We start from the raw sequence: 15,950 nt of genomic DNA, 5'->3' as shown, positions 1-15,950 counted from the left end.
TCCAAGTTGAGCATTTTCCGTAGTAGCTCAATACAAAGCCAAATCTGCCAAGGCGTCTAGCCAGAAGCGGCCAGGAGCGCACGCGCGCTACCAAGTGTATGTGTGGTGTGGACTTAAGTTTCACATGGTTCGAGGCTAGTTGAGTGTTCAAAACTAATAGAAGCCAGCGAGACCCAATAGCTATGACACTGTTAAGCAGTGTGGCCAAAGTTTCATTCCTGTGCAGACAGGCGTGGCTAAGCATTAGCACACGATAGTTGGCAATGGTACAGTAGTCATTATTGGCAGATACGTAATTCCTATTAAAATTTGAAATGCAGATTGTTGTTTACTTTATCCTGTTTGTTAAACTGCGTCAATAAATATACACAGTAACTGTAGGAAGAAGCACGCCGATTCAAACACCCTGCTTGATTGATGTCAGATATTGGCCAATAGCAGCCACATATGGGAAACTGCTATATGACAAAATATAGCAGCCAGAAAAGAGTGAGAAGCAGGCTTCTGTTAAAAAGAGTGTTTGAGAAAAAGGGGACTTCATACTCCACTTGCGAGCTCCATGCAATGCACACAACTGAAAAACACGGCTGAGATATTCACACAGAAATGGAATTGCTGCACCTAGTTGCGCCATCTTGCGTGAAACCGTCGAGCGAATTTCGAATGAAGTCACCAAATTTAGCAGGATGTGCGAGTTCAGTGGCGGCCGCACAGACATAGACATGCGTTGGCTAGCACCTAGCCCCGCAATCCAAGCCTAAGCAATCGCAATCTGTTTCAGCGTCAGCGTCTTTGAAGTGTTGGTGTGTTTGGTGGCATAATTGCTACTAGGCCGCAAGAAAATGAAAACCATTTTGTGCCCTACAATGCATTACATATGTTTTATATAAGTGTTAGGCGTTTGTATATAGAAGGAACAGCTAAAGATGATTTGAACTGGTGCTCATTTCATGGGGCAGTGGGGAAGGAAAGCTGTGCTGAATGAATAAGGTCGTACAGTTTGCTCAGCATGCAGCTCATCAGTTTCGTTACACATTTTAGCACTCGCTTTCGCGCTCTGTTGGTAGATCTGCATCTATTAGTGGGCAAACTCTGTGGGTGTGACATTCTAAATCTATTTTGCACGTGCACCAGTTACTACAATGATAGTACAGCACGCTGAAAATGACCTACTTTCATGAAACTTCTTGGTCACAAATATTCAATGGCAAATGCAATCGTCACTGACTTTTGCACTCAAGCTACACCATCTTCTGCACGGCCGCACCAGGCAAAATCCGGCTTTTGCTACCGTAGAAAGCAAGCCAAGGATGTAAAGTTTTCTATTTAGTTAACCTTAGGCGGTCAAATGGTGGTCCTAACAAAAGGTTAGGCAAAAATGTGAACCTCCGAAATTGCGTTTGCAGCAATGATGTTCACAACCCGACTTGCGCAGATCGAGTTCCGAAATTTGAATAAACCATCGTTTGACGTACAAAATATTGCTTGCCGGTATACATTGGCTTCATGGCGCCTATACTAGAACTGCGAATAAGCCCGAATAATCGAGCTTATGCAAAATGTTAGTCAATAAAACAGATCGGAAAGCCAGTCAACATTTTTATCCCTTTATTGTGGTCAAATATATCTTAAGAGGTTTCTTTCTCAGCAAACAATGCGAAATACTGGCTAACATGCAGTGACCAGTATGTCACTTCATATTTACCATAAAAACCTGCGTATAATACAAGGTTTTTTTTCCTATTATTAGCATCCCAAATTTTCGCCTCTTACTATATGCGGGTCCAAACGAAAATTTCATTCAGAAATTTGGGCTAGAAGTTTTGGTTTCATTATTGCTGCGTTGCTATGGCTTGGCTTCCTTATTGCTGCATGGCTATGGCTTGGTTTCATTATTGCTGCGTGACTACAGCATCATTTCTTTATTGTTGAGTTGCACCTTGGCAGCACACATGCAAACAACGCTTTGCAAAGTGCATCTTTTTTATTCTGCATTGAAGGACCAAGATGTCTGGACCACGAAAACAGTACTCAGCTGCATTCAAGAGAAAGGTTATTTTAGCCGCACAGGGCATCGGCAACAGTGCGGCGGTTGGGAGGTAGTTTGGCTTCAATGAGGAAAGCATTCACGGATGGCGTCGACAGAAGGAAACCCTTTTCACGTGCAGCAGAACGCGAAGAAGGTTTCGCGGCCCGAAGAGTGAGACATTCCCGAAAATCGAACTCGCCCTGACGGAGTTCATACGCCGACAATGAGCCACATATCTAGCCGTGAGCGTGGAGCTTATGCAGGCAAAAGCTAAGGAGCTTGTAAGCGAAAAAGGGCTACTGAGCTCCTCCTTCAAAGCGAGCAAGTACTGGATTTATTGCTACATGTGCCGTGCTGGTTTTTTCCTTACGTCACCGAACTTCAATTTCACAAAAGCTGCCCGAATCATTCGAAGAGCTGCTTGTGGCTTTCCAGCGCCACATTATTTCGCCGTGCGAGTCCAAGAACTTCCAGCTAGGGCAAATCGGCAATGCTGACCAAATGCCGGTTTATCTGGACATGCCATCGCCCCTCACCATGCACGAAAAGGGCTTTAAACAAGTTTCTGTGTGGTCCACTGGCAATGAGAAAACGTGAGTTACCGTCATGTTGTCGTCCATGGCAGACGGATGCAAGCTTCCGCCCTATGTCGTCTTCAAGCGCAAGACAGTGCCTAAAGGTGAGGAACTACCAAAAAAATGTGGTCGTGAGATGCCATGAGAAAAGCTGGATGAACGAGAATCTTGTGCTCGACTGGATAAAGTCCGTCTGATGTAGGTGGCCCAGCGCACTGTTGTCATTCCCATCCATCGTCGTGCTGGACACATTTCATTCCCATTTGGCTAACTCATTGAAGAGGCTGTTGCGTGATTCTCGCACTGAACTCATCGTTATCCCAGGTGGGACGACTTCTCAGCTGCAGCCTTTAGATGTTTGTGTGAACAAGCCGTTCAAGGACGTGGTCAAGCGGTGTTACGCAGATTGGATGCGCTCAGGTGAGCCTGCAGTGATGCCGACCGGGCGGCTGAAGTGGGCTTTGCCAGCCACGCTATGCATGTGGATTATGGACACATGGGCCACCATACCAGAGGACCTTGTGCGTCGCGCATTCAAGAAGTGCAGCCTCTTGAACGCGCTCGATGGCTTATAGGATGAATACCTCAGGGAAGATATGTCTGACAAAGAACTATCCGAAGAGAGTGCAGCTGAGGAATACAGTGATTGAAGTGCGAAGTGCAATTTAAATAAATGTTTTCCTCGAGTTTTCCTAACTTGTATTAGATGCAGATAAAGCTTTTTTTTTTTCATTTCCCGTCCCAAAAATTTCACCTCGTACTATATGCGGGTTTTTACGATATTATGCTGTGTTCTGCTATCTTAACTGAAGGTCGCCAAGAATTGAAAATTACCAGAGGGCACTACGCGAACAGCATTCACTGTGCCTTGATTGGGGCTGTTCATGGCAGCCACTGTGAATATTTCTCATTCGTTGTGCACGAATACCTTTAATTAGCTAAATTTATAAATTTACCTACTTAATGACATGTCAATGAAAAAGTTGTGAATGATGTTCAGAAATGACCGATAACAGCATTTAAAGACCTCTTTAACAAAAAAGAAAGCCTACGAAATAAATTTTTTTTTTAATTAGAAAACCTTGCTTTCACCGTGACGTTTCTGTGCACCTAAGATTGCATCAATCTTTACACAAACATCGTCAATTAGGGGCACTGGGAACAAGCGTCCATGCTTTTTGCTGGATGCATCAGCAGTTTCTGGCATGCACCTTGGGTCCTTATCAAACGTGAGGTAGTGCGATTTTGTAATTGTTCGCTTTCCTAACTATTGCAAGACTGAGGCCCAGGTTGGCACAGTCGTAATATATGCAATGTATACTAGATAACATTTACGTCTGAGGTCACTTTGATTACTGGTGCGGGGAAGCATTGTTATGTGGACATTTTAAAAAATTTTGCAGGCTTTCTCTTGTCTTTTTTTTTGCTTTTTGTTTTTGTTGGAATAAAGGACCAAATAACACCTAGGTTGCTATATACAGTCGCCGACCATTTATTCAGACCTCACAGGGACTGCGGAAATGTCCGAATAAACAGGTGTCCGAAAAAGCAGATTAAGAAAAAAGAAATCCTTTATTTCCATGCACTTATTCGGGCTCGGCAGTAGGGTTGAAGAAATCGTGAATGCGCCGTTGCACACTGTTCCGTTTATGCGCAATCAGATAAGCCTGAATCTTGGAGAGGGTCGTACGGTCACTATAGGCGGCTGAAGGCACAATCACTGCTTTTGCACGCTCCGCATGCGATGGCAGCGTAGCACATGGCGCATCATCTTCCGACTCGGAGTCGTCCAGCAGTGCAGCAGAAACCTGATGAATGATGTTGCCGTCATCGAGTTCTGCTCATGTCAGTACAGCAGCGTGAGCACCTGTGAAACTGTCAAATGAGACGGTGTCTAGAACCAATGCACAGGTCTCGGCAGAACACTTTCGGCGTCAGTAGGGTGCACATCGGAAGGCGACAAATCCTAGGCTCCCGGCACCCGCTCGCCGGCATTCCCCAGCGCAGTCTGCGCGGGCACTGTCGGTGCCATTAGACACTTGACGCTATGTTTCCTTATGCCATGTTGCATCACCGCAACCTCGACACAGCACACGAAGCAAACATCGCCACGCCGTCACGCTGATACCAGTCGCACAAACGAAAAATGTGGCCTACTCGCAGCGTTGGCATGAAGAAACAAACAAAGCAGCTGCTGGATTGTCTTGACATGGCTTACTAAGCTGAGACCGGAACTGCTGTAGCCACAAACCAGGCAGAAACGATGATGGTGAGCGGGGATTTGCAGTAGCGCCACTTCGTGGGGCAGCAAGGATCAAAACAAAAATGGCGTTCAGCAAGTCTAATCATGCACCGGTCAGAGTCGGTGCATGGTGCTTTCGATCGAGTTGGCTCAAGGAGTGCCCGAAAAATCAGACGAGAGGTTGCAAGGTGTCGGAACTTTCGGCAGTTGTTATACATTATGGTCTATGGGGAGAATGGCGGTGCAGTGAAGCAGACTGAATAATCGAGCATGTCCGAATTTTTGGAGTCCAAAAAATCAGTCAGCGACTGTACGCTGTTATCGGTCACTTCCCGATGTATTCCACAACCTTTGCATAGGCACCTTATTGAATAAGTAATGCAATAAATGTTAGCTCATTAAACATAAATGTTGGTTGCTTGTTCACAATGGAAAAAATAAAAGCTAAACTAGCATCATAGGCCTATCAACATAGAATGGGTGCTGTTCGCGGAAAGCCCCCAGTTATATTTTTCTTGGTCACGTTTAGTTGGCACATCCCATATGTAGCACATCCCGTATGTAGCTCCCATATGGTGGTTCCTGAGAAACCCGGAGGTGGTTTCCTTTGTAGCTTCATGCTACAGTCGTGTGAATTGCAATTTTTCCCTGCCATGAATTTTCCTCACCTAGTGGGCTTCCACAGAACTGATTCACTGCGACCTAATGGTGTTCTGCAAAGTCAAATAAAGAACGCCTTTTCTTCATTCGTCTGTATTTCACTCATCTTAGACTTTACGAAGCTGTTCCAAGATGTGTATTTACTGCTCTGAAACGGGCAATTCATGCTCCTAACCTGCTCCGAAGTGCCAAAGTTGCTGCTCTCAGAGCTGCTCTAAAACTTCCTTGGCCACTTCCATCCCTGTTCATAGCAGCATATGCTATCCGCGAAGGGTGTTTTTTCATCAAGCCCAGTGACTGGCTCAGGCCCCTTTAAAGCAAGAGGCAGACGAAGCGTTCACTTCCCGCTGCCGGCAGTTTTCATGATAGCATCGTCCCACTGCTGGCTACGCTATGAGCTGTAGGGGCGAAGTGTTTACAAAAGCGTAGCTCGCTTTGCCTTGCACCGCGATGTGAAAATATTGTTGACACGGCATGAAACCATATCTTTTGTCACCGACCACCAAACCCAACCAGTGAATTTTTTCTCATTCGAATTTGCTTTTTTTTTATTGCCCTATAATTTGAAAAATTTGGTGGCCCCTTCCATTTAAGAAAACTTCATCGGCAACTGTGCTTGTTTGCAAAAAAGATCGAATTTCAATATAACGAAGCAAATTGCCGATTTTACAGACTTCATTATATCGAGGTTTAACTGTGATGGGTATAATGAGGTAATTTCAGTTCCCCCTTATATTTCATTATAACGAGGTTGTACTGTTAAGCAAATCGTGTGATGGCAGTAGCTGTATGGATCCTGAAATTTGCTTTTTCACATAGGTTGCTGATAATCTGTTTTACCAATAATCATGTTAACCTTCTCACTTAACCTGCCATAGTGGCCCAGTGGCTATGTTGTTCTACTTTTGGGCTTGAGGTCACGGGTGTGACACCGGCCGCGGCAGCTGCATTTCAGTATGGGCAAAATGCAAGAACGCTTGTGTACCGTGCATTGGGCACCCATTGAAAAACCCCAAGTGGTCAAAATTAATCCATATCCTCCCACTGCGCCATGCCTCGTAATCAGATGCTGCCTCTTCTTTCCCCCAACTCATCTGAGAAGTTGCCCATCAGCTGGCTGCAAATAGCAGCAGCTAATTTTGAACAGCAAATCTGTACAGATACTGAAATATTATAAGTGTGTTTTGGCTTTGGTTACTGACCGGTTTTATCGGCAATCAAGCTCCCTTTATGCCTACTTCTTTCCTTTTTATCACTTTTCTTTTGCTTTTGCCCTGTCTCTCTCTACTCGTGTAGGAAGTGGCCAATCGGCTGGCTGAAGAGAGCATTGGTGCGTGTGCACGACTGGCTGGGCTAGACGAGGCATGCCCACCCAATGCTGCTGCTCGCACGGCCCTGTCTGCACTGCTGACTCCATACCTGGCCAGAAAGCTGGGTGTGCTTCCAGCCCCTGAACTTCTGCGAATCTTGACGGCCAACACGGAGAACCCTTACCTGCTCTGGGACAATGCTACCCGCGCCGAGCTCCGGGAGTACCTGCGTGAGCAGCAGCGCTCGGTCGTGCGATCGGTAGGTGCAGCAGGCACAGTCTTGCTCAATAGCTGGTGTCTACGCGCTATGTCACTAGACGTCGTGGATCGCGTCTCTCACTTCTCAAGTGTTTTCAGCACACACTTGTGCATGTCATTGCCGTGGTGTGCAAACGCCAATGGGGTGTCTCTGGCTTTACTTGGACCTAGAGACAGCTTTGATGCTGGAAATTGAGTTACGTTTGTAAACGACCTCCTCGAAAAAAATTACCTTTGTTTTAATTTTTAGGGTTGTATGCGTCGGCAGCCTGCCAAAACGAAACTGGTTCAACGAGCTGGCTGAAACAAAGAAAATAGGAAAGAATGTGGCAGGACTGTGGTACCTTTGTCATGTATGGATGTGTGTCACTCAATATATCCGGACACACATACTATTGGCATCAAATGAAATGTGAACAGCAGAGTGTGTGGCCTAAGCATAACTTAAGGTATAGTGCGTGCCATCCAGTAATCACCATTGACAGGCGCACACATCCGGTTTGACTGCACTGCCTGATTATGCCCCCTCCCCCCCCCCTTTTCTGTGATATTTTTGCATGTGTTCTGGTCCTCTTTTACGTGAAAGTGAGGAAAGAGACGGTGCAGTAATGATGACAGCCCAAATTGTACCACATGCACTGCTCTTTGCTTCATTTGACACTGATAGCACATACGGTATTATCAAAAAAGTATTATCAAGAAAGTATTATCACCACATGGGGTGATAATACTTTCCCTATACTTAAGTATTCTAGCTTCTGCATTCTTTGATTTTTCTTTTCTCTCTTCTAAACAAAAGCGAACCAGAACAAAAACGAAAATATTGCAGCATAGGAGGAGCATCATCGTGCCGTGCAGTCAAACCAGATAGATGTGTGTGCATGTTGATGGTGATGTCTGGACGGCACACACTAAGCCTTCAGTTATGCTTAGGCTACACGCTTCGCTGTTCGCATTTCATTTGATGCCTATAGTACATGAGGGCGGCTTTTTCTGTGGCAGCAGCAGTGAGCTGAAGAAATGAGGCCTACATGTCCTGTCTACCCATCCATGGGCATAAATTAGAACAGCTGTGCTGCCGTAGCCGTATGGCGATTGCTCCTCAGAGTCAGAGTTGTGCTGAATGATGCCAAAGGAGAAACCATATATGTAGTTTGGTGGGAGGAAGGTGCAGTGCGAGAGAGAGGCACAGAATGTATAAGTTGGTGCTGAGTTTTTTCATTCGTAATTGCAGGATGCATCCATGCTAGAGAAGGTTGCTCAAAGAGTTGTGGAAATTGCAAAAGATTGGGGAGGATTGCATGAGATTTGCACAAATATAGCATAGCATTTTGGAGACTGTCTGCTGGTGCATTATATAAATCCAAGCACTGGAGAAAATTGTTGGAGTCTGGGTTCTTTTTCTTGCGGGCTTTGTAAATAGCGATATGACAATTATTCAAACATGAACATTGCTTAATGCAGCCGTAATCATGGGATGAAAACTTGGTCCTTTCTTGTGCAGGTGTGGATCACAGTAAGTCAATAACAGATCATCTGTCAATCTATTCTAAACCCCTCAGAAGCGTGATGCGCTGTTATGCCCAGTGCCTCCCAGTAAATTTTAATCTTATTTTTGCAGGGCGAGTGCGACGAGTCATATGGTGCCAATTTCGTGTACAGTGCCCACAAGGAGGAGCTGGTAGTGGGAGAGATATTTGTGCGCATCTATAATGAGCAGCCCACCTTCCCTCTCGAGGTAAGGCATGAACATTACCGGGCAAAGCTTTGTTGTTGATGAAGAACTTCTTCCTGGTTGCTTTGTTGCTTGAAGTGCAAGCTCATTTCAGTGCTTAGGAACATATGTTTGCCTTGTGGAATTGGCTTAATTTTAGGATTACGAAAGCACTGTGCCAGAAAAAGTTATGCAGCAGATACAACAAGTTGCAATCTATATACAGCGAAGCTTTGTTTAGAGTAGAAATATGAGTTTATGTTTATTGGATATCCACACAACGTGAGACAGAAGCCTTTACTCAGGCATCGTAGAGGCCAAAGCAGTGCTGCCTTGGAAGCGCGGTGGCGAGCGCCATCTGATCGTGCTGCAAGAAACCCAGCGGCGATGTAGCACGCATCCTCTACTCGGATTAGTTGGGTCTATTCAGCTAGAGAACAGCTACACCACAGCACCCACGGTTATAAAAACCAGACAAGTTTTGCAAAAACAGCTTCAATTTTAAAACAAATACTGTAAAACTCGCGTATAATACAAAACCACATATATTGCTTAGTGACATTTTTGGGACGCAAAATGGAAAAAGATTTATCCGCATATAATATGCATTAGGAAAGCTAGAGGAAAACATTTATTTAAATTACACTTTGCACTTCAATTGCTGTCTTCCTTGGCTGCGCTCTCTTCGGATAGTTCCTTGTAGGACATATCTTTCCAGAGGTACTGAACCTCTATGCCATCGAGCGCATTTGAGATGATGCACTTCTTGAATGCGCGATGGACAAGGTCCTCTGGTATGCTGGCCCATGCGTCCACAATCCACTTGCATAGTGTGGCTGGTGAAGCCCACTTCAGCCACACAGCAATAATGAAACCAAGCCGTGGCCACGCAGCAAAAAGGAAGCCAAGCCTTAGCCACGCAGCAATAACGAAACCAAAACTTCTAGCCCAAATTTCTGACTGAAATTTTTGTTTGGATCCGCATATATAGTACGAAGCGAAAATTTGGGATGCTAATAAGAGGAAAAAACCCTCGTATTATGCCCGGATTTTTATGGTAAGTCCGAGCCATGTTCGCACACTGAAATCTAGTTTTATGGTTAAACTCGCTTTCTTGCCACAAAAGTACGTGTCAGTCGTAGTGTTAACAATGGCAGGTGTCAATTACAGTTACTATATAATTGTGACTATCTATTATAAACATTAGTACAGTACAATACATGAAACCATAATATCAGTGATCACACTGGTTGTGTGGCCACTGATATTATTAGTTCTTTTTGTTTTTCTTGCACTCACTGCTGTAGTTTGTCAAGTATTTCCTTCAAGCTTTGACCTGTGTCAGTGCATTTCAATCTGTGTGTCATGGAGCCAGTTGTTACATTTCTGGCGTGATTGGAGGCAGGTTTCCCCATGTTCAAAGTTTATTTTAACTGCAAGTTGTCAGTTAATTCGTTGATGCCCCAACTATGGTATCTTTCATGCTCCTCTGTTGCTTCTGGACATTAAATCCCATGAATCATTCAGCGAGGTAATCGTTACAGTCTGTCATAAGGCACTGAGACAAACCTTCCATTTTCTTTCCTTACTATGATAGCTGTTATGCACTTTTGTTTCCACTTTAAATGCTTGTCTTGGAAGTTATTGATATCACCAGATGCTAGAAAAAGAGATTCCGAGAAAGCTGTTCTGCTTGTTGCACAGGTGCACTGTTTATGCAAAGATCGCAACAGACTAATCGAAAGGTAGCAATAACATCATCACAGGCTTACTACAAGACACACAGGATCCATGAGGGACCGAAAATGTGCCATAGCTATCACTGCTACTGTACAGTCAAACCCGACTACAGTGCAGTCCACTTATAACGATATCGAGAAAGACGAAAAATATGATCGTTATAACCGATGATCGCTATATCTGGACTGCAGTCGTCAAAAAAAATTTTTTTTTTTTTAAACGCGGAACATACCTTTGCAGCTCCGAACTCCAATTCGCTACTTGCTCTAAAGAATATATGATGTAGACAGTAGGCCGTAAAAAACAAACTTTATTTCTAGCGCCAATGACCATGTCAAGGGTTAGGCGCGCCGAAATAGTCCGAAATCTGCACTTGCTTTTGCGGCAGCTTCAGATTCACAACCGCGGTGTGCATGGATTCCAGCTGCTGCGCGAACACTGGCGGCAATCCTTTAGCATGCATAACATCAATTAAGCAGTTGATCGACGACAGTGCACTTTGCGTGGACATCGTGGCCGGGGTCAAGGAGCCACTGTCGATCTCGTTGTCACTGTCGCTGATGTCGTCGCCACCGTCGCACAACTTTGCCGTCTGTCGAGACAGCACATCTTCGGCGATCACCTCGTCGGTGACTTCATCGCAGAACGAGGCAGCACTGTCTGCAGTCAAAAACTCCTCCTTCGACACAACACCTGTGTCACCAGTAGGAACGAGCTCCCAGAGCTCGGTATGTCAGCGACTTCTACTGGGTCGGTCTCAGCGGGTTGGGGAAGTTCGTCCTTACGCACAAAGCCCGCCTTCTTGAAGCAATTGGTGATGAACCACTGGTAAAGCGCCTCTTCAACATCGGCGTACAAAGGGTCTCTAACCCTTTTCCGCTGATCGGCATGGCCGCTGATAGCTCCTGCCTTCACAATCTCGGTGCTCCCGGTTTTCAAGATGGTTGATATCGTTAACTGGACGAGCTCATACTTCTTCACGAGGGCGCTCACTTTGAAGCCGCATCGAGAGTCCTGCAAAATATCCATCTTCGTGTCAAGCGACACAGCTTTGCGCTTTGTCGGCGCCATCTTCTAACTGGGTTGAACCATTTGAACCGTTGGTTGCACGCTGCTCCGGTGGCGCCAGCCTGCTATCGCGAGAGAGACGCCGGACGGGCGCCACCGCGCCGCTTTGCTTGTCGCTTTGTTTTTTCTTTCTCTCTCTTTCGGAGCGACTGTGGCCGACGCGCATGAAGCAGCTAGCGCCATCTTGTGGCGCGCTGCGCCTACTCAGCTATTCACCGGTGCGCGGGCGGGGCGAGACGCGCTGCGCGGTAATGTCGGCAGATATGAACTTATGGAGGTAAACATCGCCTCATCTCGACATCGTTCGTTTCAGGGAACTAAGCAACGCAAGTGTTACGATTATTTGGCACGGAAAACGCCGTCCAGACTGCAAAATTTTGATCGTTATATCCGATATGCGGTGAATAACCTATCGCTATAAATGGTTTTTTTCCCCATAGACCTAATGCATAAAATGACACTCTCATGTCGACCCATCGTTATAACCGATATATCGTTATATGTGGTATCGTTATAAGTGGACTGCACTGTATATTGAACCCGTTTACATCGAATTATTCTATATATCGAACAATTTCTGAGCACGGTATAGTTACAATGAGTATATATAGCAAAAATTACGTTTACATTGAACAAAAATAGCAGCGACTCCCGATATATCGAACATCGAGCGCCGGAAAAGCGCCCCCTGAAGTTGGCTTTCCCTAGCGGTGGCGGGGAAACCCGATGGCGTGGCTCCATCCAACCGCTATCCCTACCGTGACCGCGCTGCTTCGGACGAGCCGTCGACACCCCCCTGCAATAAATGAGCCTGGCCCGCCCGCAGCGCTTGCTCTGACAGCCAATCAGAGGCTCTTGTGCCCTTGTCGTGCAAAATGGCGAAAGTGCGAGTTGTCTCGGTGCTTTTATAGTCCATTCTATGTGTGCCTTGTGGGCCTTCTCCCGCAGTGCTGCCGTGATGAAGCGGCAGAATTTGCCTTTTGTCGTGAAGCTCGAAATCATAAATCGGGTCAAATGCGGTGAGAAGTCGGATGTGTCCCTGCAGCGTGAATGATTCCGAGGAACAGTCTCAGGGCGATCTTGAAGAATAAGGGGGAAATTAGGGCTAAAGCGGCCAAACTCTCGCCCCGGGGCCCGTGGCGCTCGATGCGTACGCACAGCCGTGTAAGAGTAGTTCATCCGAAATTGCTTCAGCCGTGTCGGCTTCCGCGTGCTCGGTGATGACTGTAAATTCAGATGAATGCGACGCAGCCGTTGCCGGTGTTGCCGAAACTTGGAGCGAGCTGTCAGAATTTCCGGAAGCTGTTGACGAATCAATAGTGGACGAGTTTGTGAGTGCAAATGATGGTGTCGCGACCACGGGAGAGCCTGAAAACGAAGACTGCACTGCCGACATCGTACCAAGCACAAGTGAAAGTAGGCACAATGAGGAAAGAAACGACAGTCCTTGGCCCACATCCTCCGAAGTGGTTGGTGCGCTCGCACTAGTCCGGTGCTTCTGCGCGAATGCGGAAGGTTTCGGCCTCAGTTGCTCCCGACTTCTTCGACAATGTGGAGAAGTGCGTGCGTCACAGGCAGCGAAATTGCCAAAGCAGAAAGAAATGCAGGACTATTTCATACGAAACTAAGCTAGTTTCATCAATAAAGTGATTTTATAAATGGTACGTGCTTTTATGACATCCAATTATTCAGCAGGCTTATATCGAATTATGCTCTATAGCGAACTGATAGGCATTTTTTTGCGAGTTCGATATAGCCGGGTTTGACTGTATTAAGGATTCATGATGGATTATGGTGATTTTTCAGGTGCTGCTAATGGGTCACTCTTAGTCACTGTGTACTGGTGGGTTTATATGGGCATATCTCTTTCGAGCTTGTACTTTGAATCAGTAATTGCTCTCTGCTGTAACTTCCTGCATGTTGCAGTAAGATGCCATTTTTAACACCTTGTGATGTCCGCTTTCTTTTCTGTAACTGTCAATATGGAACGTTTATAGATGTGATCCCTGTTGCCGGTCCGGTGTGCAGAATTGGGGGCAGTCATCTAGAATTAATCATTGTCTTGCAGAACCCACGCCAGTTTGCCCTAGACCTGTTGGACTTCGTGGGGTCTCAGGCGCAGTACCTGCACTCAGCCCGCTCACTGGATGATAACAACACTGGTACAGCGAGCGGCGGCACCCAGCGGGTGGCACAGACGGAACAAGCCCTCCACGCCTTACACAATGTGCTCCGCAACAATCCTGGTCAGTGTGCACGCATATTAAAGGAATTGTCCATAAATTTAGGCTGGACTTCGTTCCGCGAGTATTCCACACAGCAACAAAAAAACAGCCAAGGAACTTAAAACAGGTTACAGAAGTACAACTCTTAACATTACACGCATCACATCTCCAACAGGTTATGTAACCGAAAAATACAGAACACAATATAATCAGTGATGCACTTGACCTCAGATAGACACAGCAGTGTCAGGTCGGGACGTGAATGTAAACATTGATTGAAATAAGCTAGGAATTTGACAACAAAAATTGTAACCTTGTAGGCACATGTTAATTTGGAAGTACAGGCCATTTTGACAATTTTAGGGCAGAAGTTCAAGAATTCTGGTCCATGATAATAGAGTGCATTCTATATACAGTAGAACCTCATTGATAGGTTCTTGTTACGTACGTTTTCCCAGCACATGCGCTCACAATCGAGAAGACCAAAAATGGCCCAGTAGAGTTGTGCTCATCTCTTACCGGTTCATGCGTTCCCGAAAAACACAATTTTTCGACACCAACATTCTGTACGTCACCAAAGTGCGATCATGTGATACGTTTTCCGGCCACTAAATCTCATGCAAACAAGAAATTGCGCAATGTACACACAATCGAGAACAGTATATAGCTTCCCGCCACGGCAGCTTCACCACAATACTCGCCCACCTGTGTCACATGGAAACGCCGGCGCGCACTCACTTTCTAATTTCGCTATCAGCAAATCCCAGGGGTCATTGCACGCGGCATTCACAGCTATCACCGCCAGTCCTATTGCAATAAGCATCTTCACTTATCTGTTCCACAGCGCTTGGTGCCGTCGGAAGCACAGCGTATGCTTTTAATAGGCAATAAACGAAATGCATCGCCATTCACTGTTGAAGACTGTGATCGTATACGTTTTCCAGCTGCTAGATCCCATGTGAACAAGGAAAGGCGTGTTCCAGAACTCTACGTAGCTGCCAGCTGCGGCAGCTTTACCACAATACTCACCCACCCGTCTCACATGAATATGCCGGCATGCACTCAGTTTCTCATTTTGGTATCGGCAAGCCGTTTGCAGGCTCGTCGCATGCGTTATTCACCGCTGTCACTGCCAATCCTATCGCAATAAACATCTCCGCCTCTTTGTTTCGTAGTGCGTGTTGCCATTAAAAATGTAGTGCACACTTTTTTAATAGGCAATAACCGAAACCTGACACCGTTCCCTACTGCAGACTGCGATTGTATATGTTTTCCGGCTGCTAGATCCCATGTGAACAAGAAAAGGCACGATCCAGAACAGTATATAGCCATCCGTTTCATGTGAAAACGACGGTGTGCAGTTTCTTATTCCGGTAAGAGAAAATCTCCACCCAGGTTGTTGCACGCCGCATTCACAGCTATCACCATCAAACCTATTATGAAAAGCATCTTCACCTATCTGTTTTGCAGCGTGTGGTGCATAGTGCCATTGGTAGTGTACTGTATGCTTTTAGTAGGCGATAATCCATAGACCATATTCACACTATCAATCAGGTCATAGAGAAATGTGTGGAATATAACCAACCCTTATATATAGCTTTCATTGATTACGAGAAAGCGTTTGATTCAGTCGAAACCTCAGCAGTCATGGAGGCATTGCGGAATCAGGGTGTAGACGAGCCGTATGTAAAAATACTGAAAGATATCTATAGCGGCTCCACAGCCACAGTAGTCCTCCATAAAGAAAGCAACAAAATCCCAATAAAGAAAGGCGTTAGGCAGGAAGATACGATCTCTCCAATGCTATTTACAGCGTGTTTACAGGAGGTATTCAGAGACCTGGATTGGGAAGAATTGGGGATAAGAGTTAATGGAGAATACCTTAGTAACTTGCGATTCGCTGATAATATTGCCTTGCTTAGTAACTCATCAGAAGAATAAGAATGGGCTGGGGTGCGTTTGGCAGGCATTCTCTGATCATGAACAGCAGGTTGCCATTATCCCTCAAGAGAAAAGTGTGTAACAGCTGTGTCTTACAAGTGCTTACGTGCGGGGCAGAAGCCTGGAGGCTTACAAAAAGGGTTCTACTTAAATTGAGTACGACGCAACAAGCTATGGAAAGAAGAATA

The 15,950-nt window shown here is 45.7% G+C and overlaps 1 protein-coding gene across 1 annotated transcript in view; it reads left to right on the top strand.

Moving 5' to 3' along the window:
- Positions 1-15,950, top strand: part of Rme-8 (receptor mediated endocytosis 8) — a 187,602-nt gene that overhangs the window by 140,014 nt on the left and 31,638 nt on the right. The window contains exons 33-35 of the mRNA XM_075695386.1: positions 6,803-7,075; positions 8,696-8,812; positions 13,665-13,842. Of these exons, the coding sequence (XP_075551501.1) occupies positions 6,803-7,075; positions 8,696-8,812; positions 13,665-13,842 (568 nt within the window). The remainder of the gene's footprint in view (positions 1-6,802; positions 7,076-8,695; positions 8,813-13,664; positions 13,843-15,950) is intronic.

The sequence above is a fragment of the Dermacentor variabilis genome, chromosome 6 (genome assembly GCF_050947875.1).
Source record: "Dermacentor variabilis isolate Ectoservices chromosome 6, ASM5094787v1, whole genome shotgun sequence".
Lineage (NCBI taxonomy): Eukaryota > Metazoa > Arthropoda > Arachnida > Ixodida > Ixodidae > Dermacentor > Dermacentor variabilis.
The sequence above is the reverse complement of the archived record's forward strand: the minus strand, read 5'-3'. Positions and strand labels throughout refer to the sequence as shown.